At 38.8% G+C, this 26,118-nt stretch overlaps 1 protein-coding gene across 3 annotated transcripts; it reads left to right on the top strand.

Annotated features, from left to right (window-relative positions):
* The first annotated feature begins 466 nt into the window (after positions 1-466).
* Positions 467-25,765, top strand: LOC145481644 (uncharacterized). 3 transcript variants are annotated; one of them, XM_081460159.1, is made up of 9 exons: positions 467-500; positions 11,396-11,878; positions 14,495-15,256; positions 15,724-15,935; positions 21,025-21,207; positions 22,406-22,505; positions 22,598-22,663; positions 24,022-24,642; positions 25,542-25,765. In XM_081460159.1, exons 2-9 carry the CDS (start codon positions 11,788-11,790, stop codon positions 25,577-25,579), a joined length of 2,073 nt encoding a protein of 690 aa, XP_081316285.1. In that variant the 5' UTR covers positions 467-500; positions 11,396-11,787; the 3' UTR covers positions 25,580-25,765. The 3 variants fall into 3 exon arrangements, with proteins under 3 accessions (XP_081316285.1, XP_081316286.1, XP_081316287.1); XM_081460160.1 differs by lacking the exon at positions 467-500 and adding an exon at positions 10,987-11,138 and having other exon boundaries at positions 11,766-11,878; XM_081460161.1 differs by lacking the exon at positions 467-500 and having other exon boundaries at positions 10,991-11,878; positions 24,022-24,691.
* The last annotated feature ends 353 nt before the right edge of the window (positions 25,766-26,118 follow it).

The following is a 26,118-nucleotide window of genomic DNA, read 5'->3' as shown; positions in this document are numbered from 1 at the left end:
AAAAAATGTCAATTCCCCGAGAAAATGTCACAAAAATGTTCGAATAATGCGTAAAGCTTTTGCCTCACTAAAATGCTCGAAAAAATGCTAGCATAATGTACAAAAGCCTAATTTTATCGATCTTGCATGCGGGTAGTTGTTGTGATGTGAATACTCTCGACTGTTTTATAACGCAGATATGACTTTCACCAGCTACAGTGTATTCTCGTGAAGGAAAAGGTGACGGACTTATTTTTTGTTGGATCTGTTAATACACAAGTAGGAATGTTGGCTCTGTTAGGTGATCTGGGACAACGCCATGTCTTCACAATGGAGGTCGAGGTGTTTGAAACTTCGATACCATGGACTGTGGACTTAAGCTTACTTGCCCGCTTTAAGACCATTATTAACAATAAATATAAGCTTATTCTGTACCCTAGAGATAGTAATTAGCTCGTAACAGATTTGTGACAAAAGAAATTTGGTGTTGTTTTCGTGAGTGCTTGCTTTAGTATAAAGATGTCTGTATTTGTAACTTTTGGCGGCAAATGGCGACTGTTTCGCGGAAGCTGCATTCATCGATTTTAACTACCAATGTATTGAATTTTTCCGGTTGTATATGTGAACACTACCTCTAGATTAGAACTGGTATTTGATATCAAGTGATCATGAAATTGTGCAATTGTAGCACTGGTTTATCAGCTTACTTCCTGTAAGTCTTGCACCATTTGCACATAACTTACATTTTGAGCTGTTGGTATTTCATATTTAGGCTTTTAAATGCTCTGAATGTTATAATATGCATTAAATGTAACTTTTTATAAGCTTGCCTGTATGTGTTGAAAATTGTTGAAGGTTGTCAACGTCAGACATGATTTTGAATGCTTCCATAACTAGCTAGGCCCCTCTAGCTTTGAGGATGTGGGCAGGCGGTCACCAGCAGCCTTCTGTACATGCCCAGCAATGGTGGCAAATGCCTTAAAATTACCAGTATCAAACTCAACCTGCAGGTATGTGTTGGAATTATTGCTGTAGAGTCCAGGTCTAAAGTAACTGCAGCATCCCTTGAAAACAATTCTCAGTGGAATTCTCAAATGCAGTGTCCATTAAAGAAAGCATTATCAGAAGTGTCTGATCTTCATCTGTTGTAAGAACTACATAAAATCCAACATTGATTGTCGGTGGTTTCATCAGGAGAATCTGCATAATGTTCTTGTGCTTCAATGCAAAAATGTTCACAGATAATTGGTACATGTATAATGTAGATATTTACATGTGTTTGGTTGGTGCACTGCTGTGAATTCTGCGCGCTGTGACCTCATGTTCAGGCATTTACAATCCAACTCTAGCTCGGAACAAGTTGGCGCGTCGCTCCCGCTACAACTGTTGTATCAAGCGCGCGAGAGGGATCGATGCGAAGCAGGGCCCAAATATTATCCCTGTCAGTTGCGTTGAACAACTCGTGACTTATACTGGAAACCACTCCGTTTGAATGGTCCCTTTGTATTCAGTAAGTAGAGGTCTTCTGCCGTGCATGCAGCACTCCCGGATCTCGTACAGGGTATTAGCGGCCTCTATTGATCTTCTGCTCATTGTGTGATCTGCTCGTGTCGTGGGTGGGAGGTCTGGGCCAAATTGCTTTCGCTGATAAACGACCATGGTTGTTGCGTGTGTGGCATTTTTCCCATCGAATGTTTCTTCCTTCAAGTCATTGTTATCAGCAGGAAACTGAATAAACGGACCTGGTGCAATATTAGATGGCACGACTGTTCCAAATTGCTCTGCCATGGCAGTCACTTCCATCGCCAGACTGGTATTAACTTCTTGTACTTTACTGTAAGATGAGCAATGTCCCATGCGATTTAGCAGGGTAATCAACACCTTTGAGCCCGTGAGGTGGTTTACAGCCATGGCCAGACCTATTTGCTTGGGAAGTTTCACCTTAGCGTTTGAAGCTGAGTGGATAATGTCTTGCGAGATAGTTAACGCTTTGCGCTCATCTTCAATTCTTTTACACGCAGTTGAAATCTCAGTCTCTTTTATCTCACTCGGACAGATGACATGACGTATTAACATGTACAGAATGGAGGGGAAGGGGGGGGGGGGGGGGGACAATTCTCCTCGCGGTCTCCAAGCAAATTTCCTTGACATCAAGTGGACGCAATTTGATTCCATTGCTCTTTCTGATCTCCTCTCTTATACGGCCTGCAACACTCCTTATCTGCTGGTGGTCAGCTGATTCGTAATCCCGGAATTAGAGGTTGTGGTCTGCATCTTGGTCGCTGCTGTTTCGTTTATAAGATCATGAATAGACAAAGCACTAGAGTTGACAATTTCTGATTTGCACTTGTTGGCTTGTTCAGTGGAAAAATTCAATGTCACACCCGAAGTATCTCTTCAAGTGTTCTTTCAAGCGGTGCTTAGTGGCTTGCACCATCAACTCCACGTTCTTACAAAATATCTTGATACTCTACAGTATCAAGAAGAGAATTAAGACTTGACATGTCGTATGCCCTACCTTCTTCAAGGATGCAGTGACCAATACTTTGTGCAAGCTCTTAAAAAGCGGCTTCATGTACAGACATGCCATCATCAAACCCTTGATGCTTTAAGTTGGATTTGCTCACGTAAGAGGAAAGACAATCTTTGTGATATATTGGTCACATCCAACACTGTTAACAACACAATGAGAATGTTTTTTGTCCTTTGTAAAAAGTTTAAGCAACCAAAGAACCGTGGAACACTATGTATACTAGAAAGAACTACACGGTGCAATTTTTGTTAAAAAATACCATCGCCATAATGTCTTGCTAATAAGCAAAAAGTATTCCACGGTATTCATACTTATTATTTTAACGACACGTTTCAAAAAGCTCAAAACTATAACATACTCCAGTTATAAATAATAAAGAAGTCTGGTTTTGTGAAAAAAAAGTGACGAGAAAAAAAATCACTTCAGATACAAAAAAAGGAAAATTATTAGAATAATGTCGGCAAAATTAGTTTATAAGTGGCTTTACGAGAATAGAAATTGTTTGTTTAAGATACAAAAGCAGAAAACTTTGAATAAACTTGCCAGATACTTACATCCCACATCAAGCCATGGGCACAGCCATATTGGATTTCTTCAGCCTCGATTTCATCACAATACATAGAATCGAGGCTCTAAAGTATGGTTTTTATCAAAAAGAGAATATTTCTTGCGGTTTTACAGTCAATCTTAAAATTGTCGTTGAGGATAAGCACATTTTTTTATTTGAAATGAAAAAATACACTATTTAACCGTGTTTATTGAAAAATAGAAGTGATCGCGAAAAGAAAGTGAAATACGTACATTTTGAAATTTTGGCTCGCCGGAAACGGTTTGTTTGTCTGTTTTGTTCCCTGTTTCACGGCTCAATTGAAAAGCCTGGGTTAATACCGGGATCCCTGTGGTGTCTCGTGCGAAACGAAATCTAAGCAGGAAGCGTAGGTAATGGAGAAATGAAGCTTTTTCGTGCCCAAAAGATGCATTTGGTTGGAGTTGAATTTGAATTTAATGACCTTAACACTGTAAAGTGTGCCGTACCAAGAAAAAAGTAAAGAATACTATTTCGTTAAAGATTTAATACCCACATAATGTAACCCATACTCAATTTCTAAATTTCTATTTAGCGAGGAACTACGGGACTACGAGACTATGGGAAAAGGGACTATGGGACTAAGTATGAAACTATGTGGCATTTGGGACTATGGGACTATGTTTATCTTTTCGGTGTAACATCGAGGTGGAGATTCAAGATAAGTGAATGAAACCCATTCTTTCCAAACTAACTTTCATCATCTTTTTCCTAGCCTGAAGGGTGTTTTCTTAGGTATTGGAACAATTATTGCAAGACTTTTGCAAAATGAAAAACACTTGGGCAGAGTGAAGACTATTGTACAAAATTAATCTAACCTATATTATATTTACTAGTTGTCATGAAAAATACTACTCAAAGCCAAACGAAACAAGGTCAAACAAGCTTGCCATCTAGAGAACTTACTTGTGGACAAAATGGTGTTAAATTCCACGCTTCTGGAACCTTGCGTGAGTTTGTTCTTTTGAATTAACAACGCTTTTCAATTCAGGTATTTTGTTTTTCTTTGTGAGATAAGTCCTGAAAAGACTGATTTTGAATTAGTTCAGGGTGCAAAGTTTCTGGTTTAAAACACAGCACGCCTTTAAAAGAGCTGGATTAGGTGAATTGCTCCAGAGAAACACCTGATAAAATCTACAAGTTTGTCATTCTCTGAAAGTTGAATTATGCAACTGTTAAGCTTCCCTTTCCATGATTCTTGGAAATGCTCACTTCCCTTGGATTTTTTGTGGAAACAGCAAAACAGACAGAAAACAAAAATAAAACGAAACGAGGAACGAAAAAAAAAAGATTTGGTTTGTGAGCGTGCCCTAAATTAGTGTTGATATATTTGCCTCGAAGTAGAAGTAGGCTCCATTTCCAGTCGTTTTGTGAGCTGCGTTCCGTGTCCCACACCACACCATACGTTGGGAGGAGGATCAACAACCGGACTCCTAAAATAGCTGAATATCGAGCCTGACAGTTGAAGAGAATACTGAGTTTTAATTTCAAATGAGGTCGGCGATAGTATCTTAAAATGGCGTCAAGAAAAAGACATCTACAACGCCATCACGCTTTTTCATGAAAAGAGAAAAAGGGATGAATGGGTTAACGGTGTCTAGCATGGGATTTTTGAAGCTAAGGATATAGGGGGAGTAGAGCATTACATTCTCTCTATTTTGCTCAGCAGCCGGAGAAGCCAAGAACCAGCTGAGGGCAAAATCCAGTCCCCGAGACTTGAACAGACTCAGGGCTTTCGTTACCACGTTGCCAAAAATCGTTACGATTTCTAATAACGCCCCACTAGCGTGGCAATTAACGAAGTCTCGATTTTGTTTGTATTTTGCATTATAAGAGTAAGAAATTCTCCAAGTGGTGGATTTTGAAGTTATCAGCAATGCGATAAAAATTCGCCATCTTTGATGTTAAGATTTTCTATGTTGTCCAAAAGTTCCCATAATTTCAAAATTCGTTTCAACTCTCTAACTCGATTGTAGCCCCTTTCAGAACCTCAAGATCACTCGCTCCGCATTTAGGAATGATCTGGATAGTAGTTTCCAGTTTTAAAATTTTGGAAACAAATTGAAATCACTGTACTACACATGTTCTCATGGCCTGAAATGTTCTCCCACCCGGGCAAGGTGACTGAAATTTCGGGTTAATCTTCTCAACGTTTTTAATTTTCCTGCCTTTCCCCCAGCCCCTGGCCTTCTTTAATCGCCTCGCTCTTAGCCAACTCTTTGCCAATTACTTTCCATAAACACGCTTTGAGTCACGACAGTCTGCGTCAGTCTAATGTTTCAAAGTAATGGCTGGCATCGTGATGTTTTTCCTAGATTCTATTCATGTATTTCTTACTTACAGTTCACAAGTAGACAGCGAAGATGTAGTTTTCACATTTTATTTTAGCAGTCAGCACTAACAGCAGTTTTAACTGTACCAACACTTTGATCTTTCGAGTCAAAGTTTGGTCAGCACACAGAAGACAAGTCTTCCTTCGTGTTTTTAGCAGCTTCATTTACAATTTACACTTATTCAGACAATCAGAGACGTCAGATACGGCAGTCAGTGCAAAGATCTTAGTGTTACACCATTATTGACTGAAAACTAAGTCCTACAGAACTGATTTTTTTTTATCTGAGATAACTGAATCATGTGGCTATTCAGACTACGAACTCATTTTATATAAAAACAAAATTAGTGATTCGCCGAGGCGATGATAAACTGTATTTCTCAGCTCCGTAGACTTGAGTACCAGTTTGTAAGGTTCACGAGAATAAAAAGATTTCTGTGTGCAGCGGGTGTACCATAGAAACTGCGGGCTGTAGCTGGGCTCAGTTTGTTCTGTAGTCAAATTCTGGTAATTGGAATCCAAACTTATGTTTGCACTTGATCATATGTACAGGCAACCTAAACGAACTAAAATTATGTCCGTAATGGAGTATTTTCAGTTACCGATGCCTCGATTGATGGACAATACTCCAATTTTACGTTCTAATTTGGCTGTCTAACAGTGTAAATCACATGAAAGTTGTCTTATTTCTCAAGGCGTCGTTTTTTGGTTGGTTTTATAATCAGTTTGACTGCAACCTCAGAAAAAGGCAGTTTAACCAACCGGTTTTTTCAGAAATATACGTAACATTTCCACTTTAACTTTCCAGCTGATAGGTTTGGGCGCCCTTTCCGTTTTCCGGAAATTTAGTAGCAGGAACAAGTGGTATGAAAATTTCATTGGAAATCTTTAGAAAACACTGTAAATTGTTGAAGACTACAGAACTGAACAGTGCGATCGGTATTCGCAGAAAAATCAAGAACTGATTCTGGGAAGAAAAACAAATGAAACAGAAGCTCCCGATAAGACATTTTCGGAAACTTTATTTTCAGAGGTCGAAAGAGAATTAACGCCCTAAAGTTTTAATGTGTTTTCTAATAAAAAAAGGAATAATCCCATGCGTTTCCCATTGTATTCGGTCCAAAGTGTCTTGAATTGAATTTGGCGAAAAGAGGTTTCTATATTAAGAAAAGTATTCAAAATGATCGCAAAAATTTCCAAATTTTATCCTTCGTTCCCGCTTTCGAATCCCTTCGCGGATTCCTCGTCCCCATGCTCAAATCGAGAGGTGTTTTTGGCGCCGACTTAGCATTTTATAAAAGGGACTGTTCACAGGGTATTCAGCAGCATCTGAAAGATCTTCCAAAACACTTTTTTATTCAACAGATAACATAACCCGTAGATGAAAAACCGAATTTGACAACTTTCAACTACAAAAAGTTAAGGCTGTGCATGGAAAATAATCAATTTATTTTACAATCACCGGGAAAAGAGTTGGAATTGAAAGAAAACTATGTCCTGTAAAGATGAGTTTCAAAACAGTTTATTTCATAGCGGGAAAACATGGTTTGAATGGCAAAGCGCAAATTGCAGAGCTACAGTTTTGATTCAATATTTTTGCTATCAATTTAGAGTCGTTTCACTTTTATCGCCTCTCAACATAGGTGTGCTCTATTTATCTCCTCAAATTTTAGTCGGTCTTAACTGTCTCAAAGTCGGTGTTTGATAGAATCGAAATTATCCAGGTTATGTTGACTGAAAATCTCTATCGCCTCAAGTCTTTTCCAAGAAAAAAAATTTGAATGCTCGTCTTTGTCAGAACAGTGCACATTATATACAGGTAATTCACCTGCAAAAAGAATTAAGTGGATTTATTTAAGAGTTGTGGCAAGAGAAAAGTGCAATTGTTATTTTCGGAATCAAAATGTAGGAGACGAAAAGTGATTTTTCTCCATAACTTGGCGTTTTTGCATGAACAGCCAGGAATTGACTGACTCCTGGTAATTTGCAGAAAACGCCAGCGTAAATTGTTTATCAGGAAGTAGTTTTCTAATCAATGCTTTCAGAAGTCATTTTGAACGCATTTTTTTAACGTAATTTATTGCCTTCCACCTGGAATTTAGCAAATGACGGGAAATTTAAACGGATCAGTGTCACAACACTTCAATCGAAAGCTCCGCGTGATCTTCGTTCATTTTTTAATTCAAAAAACCTGTGTGAGTCATTATTTGAGAATCCACCGTTGATTGTGAGAATTCTAAATGAGATCGAAATTTTTGCTGTTGCGGATCCGAAACTCAAATCAAACTGTTATTTATCGCTAATCAACGAACCACTCTCTCAAGACGATGCAAACAAGAATGAAATTGTTCTTTGCAGCAAAGGAAATGGATAAACTGAATTCGCACTAAGGATGTATAGGACGGCGGGACGGTTTAATCTTTTTTCAGATTGAGATGCACTGACCTGAAATGCCTTGCTCACGCTCTTTCTTTAACGTCAATCCAAACTTTTCGATGGCCTCATAACCCGTAGATGAAAAACCGAATTTGTCAACTATCAACGAGGTAAAGTAAAAATTAAAAATAAAAGTAAAATATTACGCTCTCTAAATACCCAATTTATTTCACAGTCACCGAAAGAAGAGTAGGAACTGAGAGGAAAACGTTGACTATGTGCTGTAACGATAAGTTTCAAAATAGCTCACTTTAAAGAGTTGTTCGTATGGCAAAGCGTAAATTGTAGGGGTATAAAGTTTAATTTTGAACCAATATATTTGCAAACAACAAATTTAAGGTGGTTTCATTTTTATCGCGTCACAACATATGTGTGCTCTCTCATTTGTTTCAAATTTTAGTTGGTTTTTGCTGTCTTAAAGCCAGGCTTTTTGATTGAATCGAAATTATCCAGGGAAAAGAAAACGCCTCGCTCATACGTGCTTGGAGAGCATGAAATCGTCTTTAATTTTCCAAATTCGCAGGATACTGAGTTTTCGTTTCAGCGATAATCAACAGTAGAAGCATTTTCGCAAAAAGGCCACCTAGTGCTTGCACCCGGCCGCCTCGACTTCCGGAAACTTATGTCAGAAATGCAGGTGAATATTCCGTTTAAAACTGTAAACAAAACATGAAACGCTCTGTGTACGGTTACTAAATGATCTTACCGAAACTTTAGTAAAACCAGGAGTTCGGGTTTATTCTGAAAATCCATCAACTTATCCTTAAAAGTTTCTTGAAGGAAAGTTATCAGTTTGTAATATGCCAGAGAATATATCGCCTCCTTGAATATTTTCTGCATTTTTGATATTGTTAGCCATATTCAAATTTCCTTGTTGCCAGTTCGTCAGTTAAATAGCGCTTGAAATAAAAGGACAATCTACAAAGCCGTTGCTAAAACAAATTTTAATTTGATTTTTGGATGCCTTCGACCGAGGGCAATGAAAAATATTTCAGTTAAAATGGGAAATTTTTTTCCTAGCATAACGGTCTCGAAAATCGTATCCTTACATCTCGATGAATTTGGAAAAAATAAACAACTTCAGGGTTTAGTATTATGTACACAAAAGTATTTCAGTAATACAGTAAACGCGAAACTTCAGTTTTTTTTTTTTCATTGGCTTAAAGTAGCGACTTTAGAAACCGTCAGACGACAAAAAAGAGTTCAAAGATAAAAGTCTAGAATTTTTAAACAGAACAGTTTCATAACATTATTATCAATTCTAAAGACTGCTTGTTCTGCAACAAAAGGCTCACAATGTGATAAATATCACAGCAAACAAATGGTCGCTTAAAGTTTACGTAAGATCAAACCTAACAATATGCCCTATGCAGTGATATGTCTTAGGTATGTCACAATTGACAATTAGTGAGGTAAAATATGCAACCTGCAAAGATAACATGTTCAGCGCCTTGACCCTTTCGCTCTTTCAAAGAACCCAAGTGAAAAATTAGGGAAAAGTCTGTGATGATTTCATTTTTCAATCTATTAAAAAATAAACAGTATCACATGCAAGTACAGCCCACTAGCTTTCATTTGAATGGTCACACACTAGGGATTCACCTATAGACTTGAAAGCTGTAGCCATGTTGTAACTGTATGATACTAAAACGTACAGTACACAATGAAAGAACTATTCAACTGCATTCATTTTAAAATTTCACTCATATTCTTGACGAACAACCCCATTAAATAGTTCCACAAAAATTACTGCTCCGCTGATAGTTTTCTTTGAATAACCACCACCGATCAGTCATAAACACGTCAGATTGGTAACCGTCAGCAGAAACTTTCAAACTAGAAGGCGATTTTTATTTGTGGTGGCAAAAACTGAAGTGTATCTTCGTCCAGGAACCTAATTCAGTTTCATGACCAACCATTAGTTCAATGGATTGAAAGTTCAACTTGGAGACCCACAGAGGGCCAGTCTACAGTTGCAAAATAGATTTTTGCAGTGTGGCGAGTATATGATCGCAGTGCTCAAAGGTCTTTACACTGTACAATGATGTAAAAGCAGTCAGTTTGTTGGGCCAAAAATCGTTCAGTCTACAGTTATTTCATGTACTGTTACATTGTTTTTGCAGGAAGTTAATAACAAGGTTACTTGCATCAAAAGCTACTGAAAATTATCTACTATGACGCATAATTATTTTTCTCAGTGTTGTGAGTGTTCAAAGGTCCTTAAATACTTTACATGAAAAAAATTCAGAAGTTTCTGGGATAAACCCTTCATCCGTGTTCAATTTAGTGGTCCAGAAATCGTTCAGTCTATAGTTGTTACATGTTCTTATCGTTTAGCTCTCGACCGCATTTCAGTCACCTTGCTCTCATGATAGAATCTAAAACTACGAACTTACAATCTCGACTCGATGAGAAAGCCAGTCCAAGTACATGGGTAAAAACATGTACGTAATTGTCACTAACCTTTGAATGTTTTCCATAATTGATGATTCCTCAGTTAGATTCCCTTATTACTGACTGACTCCTTGCCTCTTTTTCGTACATGTGGGAGTCTGGATAGACTCCAACTGATCCAGGTTTCGAAACTATCGAAAGATGCTATTTTTACGAATGTATGAAGCGCGCGTGACTGTATGAAGCGCGCGTGACTGTATGAAGCGAGTTATATATATTAAAGTTCGTGACACGCAAGTAGCGCTAAAAGCAAGTACATTGAGTGCGAAATGATATGATTTCGTATTCGTTTTGCCTCACTTAATATTTGCCTCCAGATTAAAATGAAAGGATTTGGTTTCCTCCTAGCAAATTAAAATATATAATCTATAGTTAACCAGAGGAGTGTCTGAAACCATTGCACTTTCATTAGACTTTGTGGCTGACCAAACGAACCTTGATTAACAGAGTATCGATGAACGGAATTGGATGTGGTAAATATGTTCTGATGGCTGTTTAGGATCATTTCCATTAACGATAAAATCCCGTCAATTTTGAATTTGCCGCTTACTCACTGTGCTTGGTCTGCCCGCCATTTTGAAAACTGGAGAAGACCCTGGGGACCAGGGTGCTGATCTTGCCCATAATGCTTCACTTTCAAACAAGCAATGAATTGAGCCCCCTCCAGGTTACATTTCATCCTGCATGCGGGGTAGTTGTTGTGATGTGATATACCCTGTACTCTCGACTGTTTTATAACGCAGATCTGACTTTGTTCAGCTATTCTCGAGAAGGAAAAGGTGACGGACTTATTTTTTGTTGGATCTGTTAATACACAGGTAGGAACGATTGCTTTGTTAGGCGATCTGGGACCACGCCATGTCTTCACAATGGAGGTCGAGGTGTTTGAAACTTCGATACGATGGACTGTGGACTTAAGCTTACTTGCCCGCTTTAATACCATTATTTACAATAAATATAGGCTTATTTGGAAGCTTGAACATGTAATTATCTCGAAATCTAGATTTACGACAAAAGAAATTTGGTGTTGTTTTCGCGAGTGCCTGCTTTAGTATAAAGGTGTCTGTACTTGTAGCTTTTGGTGGCAAATGGCGACTGTTTCGCGGAAAACAAATGTTCCAGCTGCATTCATCGATTTTAACTACCAATGTATTGAATTTTTACGGTTGTATATGTGAACACTACCTCTAGATTAGAACTGGTATTTGCTTTCAAGTGATCATGAAATTGTGCAATTGTAGCACTGGTTTATAACCTTGCTTCTGTAAGTCTTACACCATTTGTACATAACTTACATTCTGAGGTATTGATATTTCACATTTAGGCTTACAAATGCTCTGAATGTTATAATATGTATTAAATGTAACTGTTTATAAGCTTGTATGTGATGAAAGTTGTTGGGGGTTGTCAACATCAGACATGATTTTGAATGCTTCCATAACTAGCTAGGCCCCTCTAGCTTTGAGGATGTGGGCAGGCGGACACCAGCAACCTTCTGCAAATGCCCAGCAATGGTGGCAAATGTCTTACAATTACCAGTATCAAACTCAACCTGCAGGTATGTGTTGGGATTATTTGCTGTAGAGTCAAGGTCTTAAAGTAACTGCAGTATCCCTTGAAAACAATTTTCAGTGGAATTCTCAAATGCAGTGTCCATTAAAGAAAGCATTGTTAGAAGTGTCTGATCTTTATCTGTTGTAAGAACTACATAAAATCCTACATTGATTGTCAGTGGTTTTATCAGGAGAATCTGCATAATGTTCTCCTGCTTCAATACAAAAATGTTCACAGATAATTGGTACATGTACAATGTAGATATTTACATGTGTTTGGCTGGTGCACTGTTGTGAATTCTGCACACTGTGACCTCATGTTCAGGTATTTACAACCACAGGTGGCCCAAGCTCTCAATGTTATCCTTTTTTTTCACTTTTATACGAACGTTCAGTGTAACGTGACATACGGCATATACTATTACATGACGACCGAATTTGACCACGCAAAAGGTGACTCTGGCCTGAAAGCATATGGAGGTGTTGTGTTACAACGGTTTGAATTTATAAAGGTTTGTATGGGAATGCAACGGTTTTGCTTGAAAAGTCAATTATTCTTATATTTTGTGAATAAAATCTACTTACCCTGTTGCTGTGTTGTATTCTTTGTTGTTTGCCAGCTGCTCAGGCCGATCTAATGCGATTTTGCGAGTTATCGTTCTGTAGGTTTCCACTACCAAAAAGTAGTGGAAACCCACAGAACGATAACTCGCCAAAATCGCATTAGATCGGCTTGAGCAGCTGGCAAACAACAAAGAATACAACACAGCAACAGGGTAAGTAGATTTTATTCACAAAATATGAGAATAATTGACTTTTCAAGCAAAACCGTTGCATTCCTATACAAACCTTTATAAATTCAAACTGTTGTAACAACAACACCTCCATATGCTTTCAGGCCAGAGTCACGTTTCGCTTGGTCAAATTCAGTCGTTATGTAATAGTATATGCCATATGTCACGTTACGCTGAACATTTGCATAAAAGTGAAAAAAAAAGGATAACATTGAGAGCTTGGGCCGCCTGTGTTACAACAAAGATCGTTTACAACTTTAAACAAGGTATACCACAACTCTGCTAGTATTTTATGGGGATAAATGTGTGTGAGACCTTTGCTGCAGCTCCACGAACAGTTATCAATAAGCTTACTTTCATACATGTAACTAAGGCTTGATGAAAAACTTCAGTAGAAATATTTTAAACTTTGTGAAACACATTTTAAAGGTATTCTGCGGTTATTAAAAGTGTAACAATGAGTCTGCATTTGCTAACAAACAAGTAATTTTGCTTGTGAGCACTAAGGTTATCCGTGTTCAGATTGGATTGAATTTGTTTGACAGTGTAGAAGTGTAGCAAATATCAAATAGGAAGCCCTCATGGCTCAAAGTAACAGCTGTTTAGTGGACAATGTCTGGCCAGAAATGGTGACTTGACTAGCCAAAATCTTTGCTTGTCGATCATGCTGACCAGTCTCATACATGTTCGTTCACATACCACCTTAATTAAACAGTCAAATCATCAACTGATATCTTAGATTCTGTCTCTGTAAAAATACAGTTACATGTATGTTCACCTCTGGTAGAAAATTACACTGGTAACTAGTGGTCACAGATTCATTACTACACAGCTTCGTGATTACAGTGTTTCAAGTTGTTAAAATAATTAACATCTCGCACTAAAAAGACTACACTTTCTTCTGGTATCCAACATGTCTGCTTAAATTTTGCTGGCAAAGTTTCTTCGTGTTGATGTCCATTTTTTACTGACATTTCTAAAGTGAGGGATCTACCTTCAGTACCAAGTCTGACACCTTGTTTTGGGAGTCAGTGAAGACTACACACCATTAGTCAGTAGCAAGGCAGGATCAATATTGCTTTCTGTTAGTTCCCAAATAAGGCACAGTGCCAATCACAAAATCATCAGAGCATCACATATCATAACTGGCTGAGAAAATGGCAACAAAGAATGACATGTATACTGAATGCATGCCTCTTCATTGAGTTACTGGGGTCTGCCAAGGTTGTCTTTGGTTAAGTTTTTAGCTGGTCTGTGCATTAAACCACTTTCTGAACAGTCTAGTAACATCTAGAACAAATGAATGAAGTTTGGGGGGGGGGGGGGGGTTTATAAGCTGTCATTAGGGGTTTTTTTTAATATTTTGACCAGTCGGAAACATGATGTTATTGCACAGAAATTTCTTTAGTCAGGCAACGTGACCAGCCATGATCCGATAATTATTTTGAACCCTGCGTCTCTAACACTTTGGATTTTAAGACACTGCAACTAACTCTCCCACAAAATGTACAGTATTACAGTGTAAATAAATTATAATCATGTTTTGTGCATACAGTGTTTCAACCTTCCTCACAGAAGTTTCAGCAAATTGTATGAATATCAGTTTGACTGACAATTTAATAGAGATTCTGAACAATTTTTTGACAATCAGCAGAAGAATAGAGTCAAATTTTTCCCACATGCTTACATGTACATTTGGGATCACTCCATTGAACAGAACTGTATCTCCTCTTGTAGAGAATGGCTCATGTCTGATAAATGTGCAAGGAATTGTAAAAAAAAAAGGTTTACTTGAGATGACAGGGAAAACATCTTTTTAAATTCCAGATGCAAGTCAAGACTGGGCAGCAAAGGCAGCATTATGGGCTCAGCAAAGAATGGCACAGGAACAGATGGCGCAGTACTACCAGCAGCAGCCACAGCCGCAGGCACCGCCACAGATGGACCACTATCAAGTACATCAACAACCTGGATATGGTGGTTTTCAACCAGCTCAGCAACAACCTCCAGTAACTGTCGACAATCAGCAGTTTCATCAAGAGGCTGAAGCACCACCCCTCCCTCCTGAGGAGGAGCCAGAACCACCACCACCAGGGTGGGCTGATGTGCATCATGCAGAAGGCAACCAAACAGCTGATAACATTGAAACAGTGGCTATGGATGACGAAGCTGGAGAAAGCAATGGTGCTGAGATTGAAGGAGAAAATAACAGAAGCCATTTTGAACATCAAGAAGAAAGGAAGCCTGCTATCACACAAGATTACAACCACCAGCCTGCAGCTCCTGTGCTTCCTGGGATGCAAACCTTTGATCATAACCATGGCTTCAATAGGCCCCCTCCACAGCAATTCAGCCATGTTGCTCCCCAGCCTATCGACTATGGGCATGGGCAGAGTGTTGATTACGGCCATCAAGGCCCTCTTGTTCCAGGTGCTCAGGTTTATGATTATCAACCTCAGTATGATAGTCATTATTATCATCAGCATCCTTATGAAATGGAACGGCATCATGCTAGGTTTGCACCTGAACATCCCAAACCTAAAAGCCATCCTCCGGTTGAATCTCTGCCTGATTTAAACGGACTTAGTGGTAAGTGTTCTTGGTGATCACTTGGTTTAGGTTCCAGTTACAATGTCAGGAACCCAAGCTCTGAAACATTTGCAAAACTTCAACAAAGTTACATGTACAAGGTTGGTGCAGTGTCCAGAACAGTTATAATACAACTCAGATTTATGCAAATTGAAGTTTCATCGACTAAGTACATACACATGTGTATTGTAAGAAAAGAGGCACTGGAAGAAAACTTGGGTTACAAGTATGCATTGTACAGGCAATGCTGCCGTAATATTGGTATGTCTAGTGGGTATCCTGTTTGTAGACAACTACATGTAGTCATGCATGATAGCATGCATGACACCACATACATTACAGATCAACATTAAGATACCAGAGGAAATGTGTTGTTCACTTGATACATTGACACAGGATTGTCCCAGTACCAGTCCCAGTCCCAGTCTGTGGATCCAACTCAGTGCTTGATTTCCATCTCTCTTTAGATGTTAAGAAAAAAGCTTTACCCATGTGGATAAGAGAAGGCCTTGAAAAACTGGAAAAGAAAAAGCAAAAGAAACAGGATCAAGAAGAGGAAGATGATTCAAAGAAATCCAATGTGAATTTATCAACATCTGGGTCATCTAGCATAGCTGGTTATGATCATGGAAAAGTTGACTCTCCTGTGGGAACACCAAAGAGCAATGATTCTGATGAGGTACATGTAAATCTCAGTGCTAAACTTTCATTTTCAGAAAAGACTACAGTTGATATTTTAATGAAAAAGAAATGTCTTTACGGTTGCAAGACCTGACGTAGATGAATTCTTAGCTAAATGATCTGAACAGTACAGGAACAATTGATTATTGGGAATGCAAAGCTGTGTGTTGGGGTAGTGTGACTGTATCTCCTAACTGAAATCTCTACTATCATATTTAAAAGCGGAAGTAGTCAGCAGTAACATACATGTACAGTGTACATACATGTAGAGTACCACTCAGATTTACATAAGCTCCTACCTCATGGCATGCATCTAAACAAAATCAAAAAACAGCATTTATCTGTAAAGCATAAAATATCCCACTAGGAACATGTAAGTATTGTGATTATACTGTAAAGCTTCTTGGGGAACTTTTGAGAACCAATACAGTAGTTGCTGTGTTGTACTGTATGGAAAGTTCTGTTTATTATTTGCTTTCTCAAAGAGGCCATGCACATGCCAGCAGTATACAATGCTTTCTTGTGGTATACTCAGGGCACGATGAAAAGGCTGTCTGATAGCCTGGGACTAGTGAAACAATCGGTCGGGCTAGCGCTGTCTTGTCACAGGTTGCCCGACACGCAAGCATGAAGTGGACATGAGTGAAACACTGTTGCTTGTTTTTTTTTTGTTTTCTTTTTTCCTAATGGCAAACTTCACATGTTGTGTTTGACACACAGTCCGTGAGAGAAAGTAAAACAATCGAAATGTTTATTTCTAAGATAGAGTAAAATGTAAAATTTAAGCGATTGAAGTCAATGTTTTTCCCGATTGCATGTCCCGACAACACGGCGGCGGTGCAAGACAAAAACTTGCTGTAACAAGGTTTTCACAAAATTATTTTCATCGTTATCTGTGTAGTTAATAGTTTGCTCGAGTAAACATATGTCTTGAAGCATATGTAACCATGAATAGCTAGGAGCGCTAGAGTGGTAGCCAAGATTTCACTTGGTTATTTATAGTGTGACTGAACAAATTGTGTTTCATGTACATGAAACGTGTGACAAATTAAAAACATTTAGGCATAAAATACTATCATTTACAAACTACAAAATAAGACAAAGTGTACGACTTTAATCATTGATGTATTCCTTTCCTGAAAGAAACATGTCAGCGATATTTGGCGAACAGCTGTTTTAAAAAAAACATGTTGCGTGATGGTTTTACTTTCCCACTATAAACTACGTGTGTGAAGTAATTCAACATATTGTTTTGACTACGCATGAATTAAAACTGCGACTGGCTTTTTTTAAAGAGCTTAAATTTTCAATACGTTCTTAGATTCTTGTATGAAAACTTCTTTGAATGAAGAAAAAGTCAGGTGCTATGTCATTTGGGAGTGAAGCGCTTCTAAGTCAGTTGTTAGTTTAAACTCATTGTTAACTTGACATCAATTTATGTCTAGAATTTTCCACGCTCATTTTTTGGAAAATTAAACCTCAGAGCCTCAATCTTTCATTACCCAGTAGCTTTAACCCTGACCTAGTAAATATCTCCATAAAATAATAATGTATGATAAAATAGTGTGAGGCATGTGACCAAATCAAGGTTTACAATTGTTTGTGAAAAAATATGCTGCCTTGCGTCTTGGTCTACAATATAAGCGTGCAGTGTTTCCGCCAGAACGCGCCATTGCAGGAATCCCGTGTTACAATCAGAGATGGCCCCCAGAAATATGAAAAAAGGGCCAATTTGGCCCTTTCCTTTTACAAGACTGCAGGCTTAACACAGGCATAATATTTTAAAAGCCATCCCAGGGCTCAAAATTGTGATTGATACGGTCACCAATACAACAAACATTTCATCCTTGGCAACCAAAAATTCTGGTTTAGTCTCTGTAATACAGCATAGTGGCAACTTCATTTCTCTGTGTTGACGATCAATAACAGTTATTTTGTCACACATTGTGTTCATCTAGAAAAATCATATTGAAAGATCTTTGCTTCTAAAACATTCAACATAAGAAAAGAAGTCAATCCGTCCTTTTGCTTTTCTGTATTGATTCTTTCATATCAAGAATCTTCCAAATGGCTGACTGTGTTTGAAATTGCCCTATAATGCATTGCAAACCCTTGATCATTGACTACGTCATGTATGCCTATGGATTGTTTTCTTGTAATGCACGGATCCTTCATAGTAGCAGGGCTTGAAAAAGAAACCCATCCGGTCATCCGGGACAGGTAGATTTTCCCTTCGGGCAAGTAACTTTCTCTCCTTACTTGCCCCATGGGCAAGGACCCACGCAAGCCATTCGCCAACTAAATTTTTGATAACAATTTTTGAGAAGAAAAGGTAAATTTTAGGCTCAAGGGTAATCCAGTGTTTAGATGAAGCTTGATGAAAATTTCAATTTATAGCGTTTTGTTGATTGCGTGACGCGCGCTCACAGCTCAGAAGTGGTTGCCTAGCACGTGATCAAAATTTGCCCCGATCAAATTTCTTTCCAGGATTCCACGCGAAATGAAAAGTATTATATTATTAAAAAGAAATGGATGAGTAAGTTGTCAAAATACTTTCAGAGTTCCTGGAAGATGACTTAAAATAGTGTTTCTTTCAAACGACTGAAACTATTTTTCATTCACCCAAATGAAAAAATATGCTCTCACTGGCTTTTCAAATTCGACACTGTGCCTGTGTCAAAACTGAAGTGGGAAGGCGACTTGTTGTTAATTCTGCGTGTTTTAAATTTCTCGCGCTTCTCTTCACAATGATTTCGTTGAGCTAGACAAGATGCAGGTGAACATTCAAGGAGTCGAACGCGATCTTCGACGAATTGAACAAATTGATTCGCGAGTGTATAATAACAAAGATACCCAGCGTGTAATACAGGAACTAGGAAGTAAGTACACGAACGAACAACAACAACTTCGCAAACTTTGTTTCTTCAACTGGGAGGCACTGGCAAAAGATGCCGTGGGACAAAATTTAATTCCCGATGACACTTTTTTATCACATTCAAAAATTCCTGGGAAAGTTGTATTTGACGCCATAAAAACACCTGGGATGGTAACTGCCTCTATTGCTCTGCTTCCCTTATACTTGTTGGGAAAGAAGATCTTCATTAATAATGGCAAAAACATGAAAGTGATCAGCAGTAAGAGGACTACAGTTAAGATGGATTTATTACATTAAAACGTGCCTGTAGTTTGACTTCCATTTTTGGGTTCATGAATTATTAATGAGTTTGAAAACTTGGGCAAGCGGGGAAGTGCCCTGGGCAAGCAAACTTTGAGAGTTACTTGCCCAATGGGCAAGATGAAATTCAAATATTTTTCGAGCCCTGAGTAGTATCTGATTCAAAAGCAACTTTATTGAGGACAAACACTTCAAAAAGCACTTACTATTAGATTTTATCATAGATTCTAATAAACTGCTTTATTTTCTTTGGTATCCTGATGCATTTTTTCTTTCTGTAGCTTTCAATTTAGTGGCCCCTTTCCTAAAAGAATGGCCCCTAAAAAAGATCTTCAGGGGCCACTTTGGCCCTCAAGTAAAATTTTTGTGGCTGAAACACTGAGTATGAATAGCTGCAGCTAAATTTTATTACAATACCTAGGAGATTAAAACGAATGCCTTTAGTCTTGTTATTTATGGATATGAAATTTCCAAGGGATAGGGAGACCCAAGTATAAAAGTCATGGAAATTTCAGGGGGTGGGGGGAGTACTGTGAAGCCCCCTTGAACGGAAAACCCACACGTTAAGGGTTCAAAATGTTTTATTGTATGAAGTTTAATTCAAAAGGGAAATCAAAGAGAATTAGTTCATCTTAGCTCCATATTAATAATTAACATCATTTTTGCATTTTAAATTGATTTAATTAGCCTTATAAATAAAGTAATTTCGGGCTAGCTCCTTAGAGATTTAGGCCAGTAAGATAAATTTACAGCTTGCCCGAAGGGCAAGTAGAGTTTTTAAATTTCATCTCACCCTGATACTTACCAATTATTCCACAAGCATGCATTGGAAAGGAGATGGTTGTAAGCCAGTAAGGCACATAGTGCCGAGTTGGCTTTAATCATATCATATCCAACAAGAGCGAGTGGCACATTGTTTTATTAAAAGTACCCCCAAAAAACTAATCTAAAGTAAATATAAAATGCCCCAAGAAATCATGCAAACACTTTCCATATTTGTAGAGCATGCTATAATGGCTCATAACCTATGATAGCTAAACCAATGAAAACCTTTGAATTACATTATTCAGTGATCCAGTTTTTAAAGGAACTCAGTCATGGTATTTTGCATTATTTTGGCCACATACAAAATTACCTTTAAATGATAGGAAACCTGAAAATAACTGCTCGATGAGATAGAAAACACCAAAGACATAATGATAAACCATAAAGGAACAAGGATGGCTAAGGATGGAGAAGATTAACACGGATTACAAACGACAAATTTGAAAAATTGAGGCTAAACTTTTCATTATGCGCAAACCGTGACTGTGCTTCTTTAATGAAAAGGAATATCCCACGAGTCAATTATAATTTCTTGGTACACACCTGAGCCTTTACTATTATATGCCACAGCATTGAAAATACAGTGGCCAACACAAGCAATGCGACATAATGTTATGTGCATGCTTAATTTTTAATATTCAAATCTTAATTTCCTGGTGCAGTTTTGACATCAAAATTAAAGCCAAGGAAATAATTTGGCTCTGACATGGCTGAGGCAATACTTGAAAGAAACCCTCTGAATTTCTGCATGAATATCACAGCGCACAATAGGAAGGTTGGGTGTGATACCTTCGAGTATACAATGGCTTTCCTGTTTCTTGATTGACTGCATTTTCTATGGCATCAGGACTGACAATAAGGGCCAGTAGCCGTACACCTGCTACGCCTGAGTACATGTATGTTTGATGAGCCCTTGATGTTACAGGTGAACTGGACTATAGTTGATACAATTCACCTAAGGTTAACAAGTTTGTTATGGGTGTGAAGATCACAGTTACAAGTGACTCTAAAATTAATGAGAGCCCTGAGCATGGTGTAAAATGTAATTTGAAACTCATTGACTGACATGTCTTGATGTTATGTAAAGGGGAGTGACAATGAGAAAGCTGACCACCAATCATTGGCAGAAGAAAGTGACCATGATAGCCACAGCAAAGTCCCTACTCCCAAAAACCGACATTCCAAGGAAGTCTCCCCGCGACGCAAGAGGGCACAGTCATCAGATGAGGAAGAGGAGGAAAAGACAGAAGAGGAGAAGCAACAGGAACTAGTAAGTTTAGTAAATTAACTGTACAATTATGGCCTGCAGGCAGAGGTTTTCTATTTTCCTTCACACAGAAATAGTGAGGTTTGTGAAGTGCCTTCGCTAATGGTGCTCCAGTACCTGACTGTTCTTTCAAAATTCAGGGACCACATCTAATTGGTCACTTGACAATAAGCATGGTTAAAATTCGTCTCTGACTGGCTAATTACACAAGATGCTTGTAATAATTTATGCGGTGTTACATTATGTGGTATACATTCAGCATGTTCATCACTGAGTCATTGAATTAGAATGACAGAAATCCCTGGTAAAAGTTATACATGTAGGCTGATTGAGTTTATATATGTTGCAAGATAAGAAATGTGAGCAAAACATAATGGCAAATGATAGAGGTGTCACAGTTTTCAAGGTAAAACCATACAGACCTATTAGCTCTAGACATGTAGTGAAGCTTCGTGCTGCTGAGTGCTATAATCCGAGAAGTTTAATAAACCACTTTGTTGCTGTTACTAACGATCCTGATTTCTGTATGGGAACAACCCTACTCTGCATTGACACTCCTTACATCCTCCTTCCCCTCGACAGCATTTTGTACCATTTAGGTAAACTAGCATATACATGTACACCTGTTCATGTTTGTCTACTTAAATGTCCGTCATTTCCTCTGCATCCAAGTTATCCTAAAGTTAAAGAATGTGGCAGGAATGTTTTTGAGCTGGTTTGTTATGTTTTTATTTTGAGATTAAGTGTACAGTTGTTCTTATTGATATTGTTACCTCTGCTTTGTCTGCCTGCATCAGGCCAAAGTGTCCCATTTTCCCAGAGCTTTTTGCAAGCAGTTATCAACTGGAACATTAATATTTTCCCCTGGATGGGATGTTACATTTGCACTGTACACTGCAATCCATCACAGAGTTTACTGCCCCCCACCCCCAGCATAAAATTTGCCAGTACCCATTTATACACCTGGGTGGATTGAGGCAATGTGACAGTGTTGTCTTGACCAAGAACACAATGCAGTGATCCCAGCCAGGGCTCGAGTCAGTACATTAACCATTAGGCTTCTGAATCATCCACAATGAAAATAAACTTAACTGTACTGCAAGAGTAGTTTCCATCATTTAGACAAGTGACTTTCAGATTTTACTTTCAGCCAGCTTACATTCATTTAAGCTAAATATTTACTGTTTCTGTATGATTTCAGGTGGTGAATATCCGCAAACTGCTGACAGAAGTTCTTTTAACGGTAACTAATGAAGAGCTGAAAAAAATTGCTCAAGAGACTTATAATGAGGCACTCCGAGGTATTGATCCACTTATGCTTCTCAGTATTGCTTTGCAAGTCTCTGTAGTTATTCTATCTTGACTGCATTCTATTTTCTAAACATTTTTATAGGTCCTGCTCGACAACTGCAGCATTCTGGAGGTTTGGATGCTCTCCGTGGAAAGGGAGGCTATTTAGGTATGTAATTTGTACTAAAGTACATGTAAAGGCTTCTTAACAGTTATCCGGATCATGTCCCTTAATGTGTGAGGCCTCTAGACATGACTGTTGAGGAGACTTGCCCTGTACTTAATGAGGTTGTAAGGCAATGCGTCTTTGAGTAAGACCAGAACCAACAACGATATTGACTTGCATTTAAGAAATAAGAGTATCCCTTCCGAGACTGAGCCCCCCTCGTAATCAGTTGTTTAATTTTATGTTGTTATAAATATGAAGCTTAGACAATTGGTCACACAGAGTCAGTCAGTCAGAGTATCAGTCAGTCGGTTGGTCGGTTGGTCAGTCATGCATCTCATTCTCATATTTTCTCAAGTATGCACGTGCCAGGAAGTTGCAAGTGTAGTTGTTTCCCCTGAATGACAATTATCAGAAAGGTCAACATTTTGATGGCGAGCGTTTTGTTAATGATTCAGCGTGCTTCACATTGAGATTATGATTTGTAGTTCTTTGAGATTGCTTGCTATAGTGGAGAAAATGACAAGTCCAAAGCAGATGTCTATCACTCTTTCGTGTTTTTTCGAGTGATTTCGTTTGAATGAAATCTTCAGACGAGTTCCTAAGACTCCGCCCCAACCCTTCTGAAGTGCTTCCTAGGGTACATATAGGTTATTGACCAGGCGTGAGGTAAAGATGGCTGGATATTGAGCAAGATTTATTTTTTGCGCGTTTATGGGTCGAGACAGAGTCGAGGTCCATAAGCAGGCAAAAAAAAAAAAAACAAACAAACAAAAACAGAAAGGGGCGAATATCGAGCCATCTTTACCGAACAAGCATGGTCAATTTAAGCAATAGACCACAAGTTTTTATGGTTTATAAGCATGATAAACCACTTGGGATGTTGGAAGAACACTCGAAGAATTCGTAAATCACTCGCCTATGGCTCGTGATTTACGAATTCTTCGAGTGTTCTTCCAACATTCCAAGTGGTTTATCATGCCTATAAACGATAAGAACGTGTGGTCTATTGCTTTTATATAATAATTCAGAAGACACGCGAAATTTCAATGAGTTTACTGGCACAATAAACCATAGCTGATTGACCAATCAGAGCGCGCACATTCATGTAATTATTATATAAAAAGGATTAACTTTAAGGCTTCGGCTTCGGGGAAATTTTTCATCGCATAATCTCGAGCGGGCAAGATAGTGCCATCTTGTCTGCTCGGATAGCCATTCACAGCGTAGGATTTTGTTCATCTTGCCCGCTCATGCAGCAAGCCATGTAATAAACACAGTTAATGGCTGTCGCCGTAAAGAAGAATGCACCGCTCGTTGTGAAACGTGCAATAAAAATAAATCTTGAATTGACTTCTTAGGGCTGGGAGGTTACGGTTCGGACAGTGAGAGCTCATCTAATGAAGAATCAGGAGGCGAAAAGCCTTACGTGAGTGAAGATAACAGAAAGCATCAAAGCGCCGACATGGCAGACGATGGAAAAATGCGAAGAAGCCGCTCACGCAGCCATCCTGGAAGAGGAACACGCCGCCAACACGAGTCCGCTTCCGAGAGTGAGGAAGAGGAAGATAGAAAGAAAAAATATCGCGAATCCGTTGAGAAGCGCTCCAAGAAGGAAAGACGGCATCGGAGCCCTTCGTCTTCAAACAGCGATAGTGAGAGCTCTGTTTCGGTTCACGAAAAGAGTCGTCGGAAAAAGCATCGGCGGCGAGACAGGAGCGAAAGCTCGTCTCCGAAGCACCGAAGAAGACATCGGCGACATCACGGAAAGAAAAGTCGGTCACGAAGTAGATCGCCGAGGAAACACAGCAGCAGTAAAAAGAAAAGGAAGAATGAGAGCGATTCGTCAGAGAGCGACACAGAAAGCAGAACTTCTAGTAGGCATAAATCGTCGAAACATAGTCGGGAATCTTCGCAGAAGGACAAGAAGCTTCGTCGGAAACGAAGATCTTCCAGCTCGTCGTCGCATAACGAAAGAGACGGTAAGAAGGACAGAAAACGTAAGACGTGATCATGCCGGCGACCATGCAGGTGGATTTGATTTTGTTCTTCTTGATGTGTGCGTGTGATTGATAGTGGTTATTCTGCATCTTGCACTGTCTTGAGTTGGGTGTATGTGTAAAATGTAAAACGTTTGACGTGATTGGTCAAAATAATGTTAACACAGTTTCTGTATTTTTAATAATGGACGATGTTCTCGCACCGGCAGTGAGTTTTGAATGGTGTTCGAGTCCTGAAACAAAACTTCTTCTTTCTCTCTTTTTCTCGCTCGCGAAAAAATGTAGAGTGATTGGGCTCACGGGAATGATTATGACAGACGGGGACACAAAGATTTCCGCCTTACGTGAGGTTGACATCTAGTGTTAATGAATATTCCCGGACCGATACTGAGCATCCCCAATAACTGGACATTTGTTTGTGTCCTAAAGTTTCCCCCTCTCCCCCCTTCCCCCCCTTGTAAGAAACGCTTGGAGATTCTACCACGAAAACGTCCGAACTGTTGGCTTGGCTCTGTGTTGTCTTTGATTGCATGTAACTAACGCGAGAAATTCAATACCGCCCGGCAACAGATCAGAGAGCACACGCTTGTCTACTTGGTTTTGATAATTAAAAACTGTCATTAGACAAAGTCGTTATGGTTTAATCTCCGACTCCTCTCTCAAGCAGGGAAAGAGTTACCGTTTGATCAGCGCCCTTTTGTTAACTGAGGGAATATATTTCTTTGTGGATGGTTCGTCCTTACAAAAATCAACCGTTGCGTTCCTCATTTTGTTCATTATTTCTTGACAAGAGTTGTATCTGTATGTGGCAGTGTTCAAGACTTAGTATTTCTTTCTAGGTTGTAATGTACTGATGATGCTGTCTGTCAATTTTCTTGCAGGCAAAACACGCAAAATGACAAATATCCGGAGCAGATGAGTGTAGTTGCTGTTTATTTTGTTTAGAATAAGGGCACAAATTCTACTGTTCCCTTTTGTTTATTTGGTGAGGTTTTTAACGAGTCCAAGAAAAGTGAAAAGACTTCAAGTCAGCTGTGCCGCTGAAATAAAAGACTTATTGAGTACATTGTACAGTTCTAGAAATCGAATTAAATAATTTTCTATTCCTAATTTTGCAGTCTGTTTCATTCATTAATTTGGTTGCTGTTACATAGCCTACGTCCGTGCCTGTCGACAGTGTTCAAAAGAAAATTTGAGGGATAGACGATGAAATATAATACCCCACACAGATATAGAAAAAGTGGAGCTGATTATGTGAATGCTATGTCATATAGACCTCCCCCCCCCGTCTCCCATTCCCCTCTCCCTTCTCAAACGGAAGCCGTATTACAAATTAAGTCGCATCAAGAGATCCTTCACAACATTGTACTGAGGGGGAAATTATACGCATTTTCGTGTTTATCGTAGGAAAATCAGCAAATGGCCCCGGAATTTCGTACAAGTTGATAGCAATGTCGT

The sequence above is a fragment of the Orbicella franksi genome, chromosome 3 (assembly GCF_964199315.1).
Source record: "Orbicella franksi chromosome 3, jaOrbFran1.1, whole genome shotgun sequence".
Classification (NCBI taxonomy): domain Eukaryota; kingdom Metazoa; phylum Cnidaria; class Anthozoa; order Scleractinia; family Merulinidae; genus Orbicella; species Orbicella franksi.
Note: the sequence above shows the minus strand (reverse complement) of the source record. Positions and strands in the feature narration are given on the sequence as shown.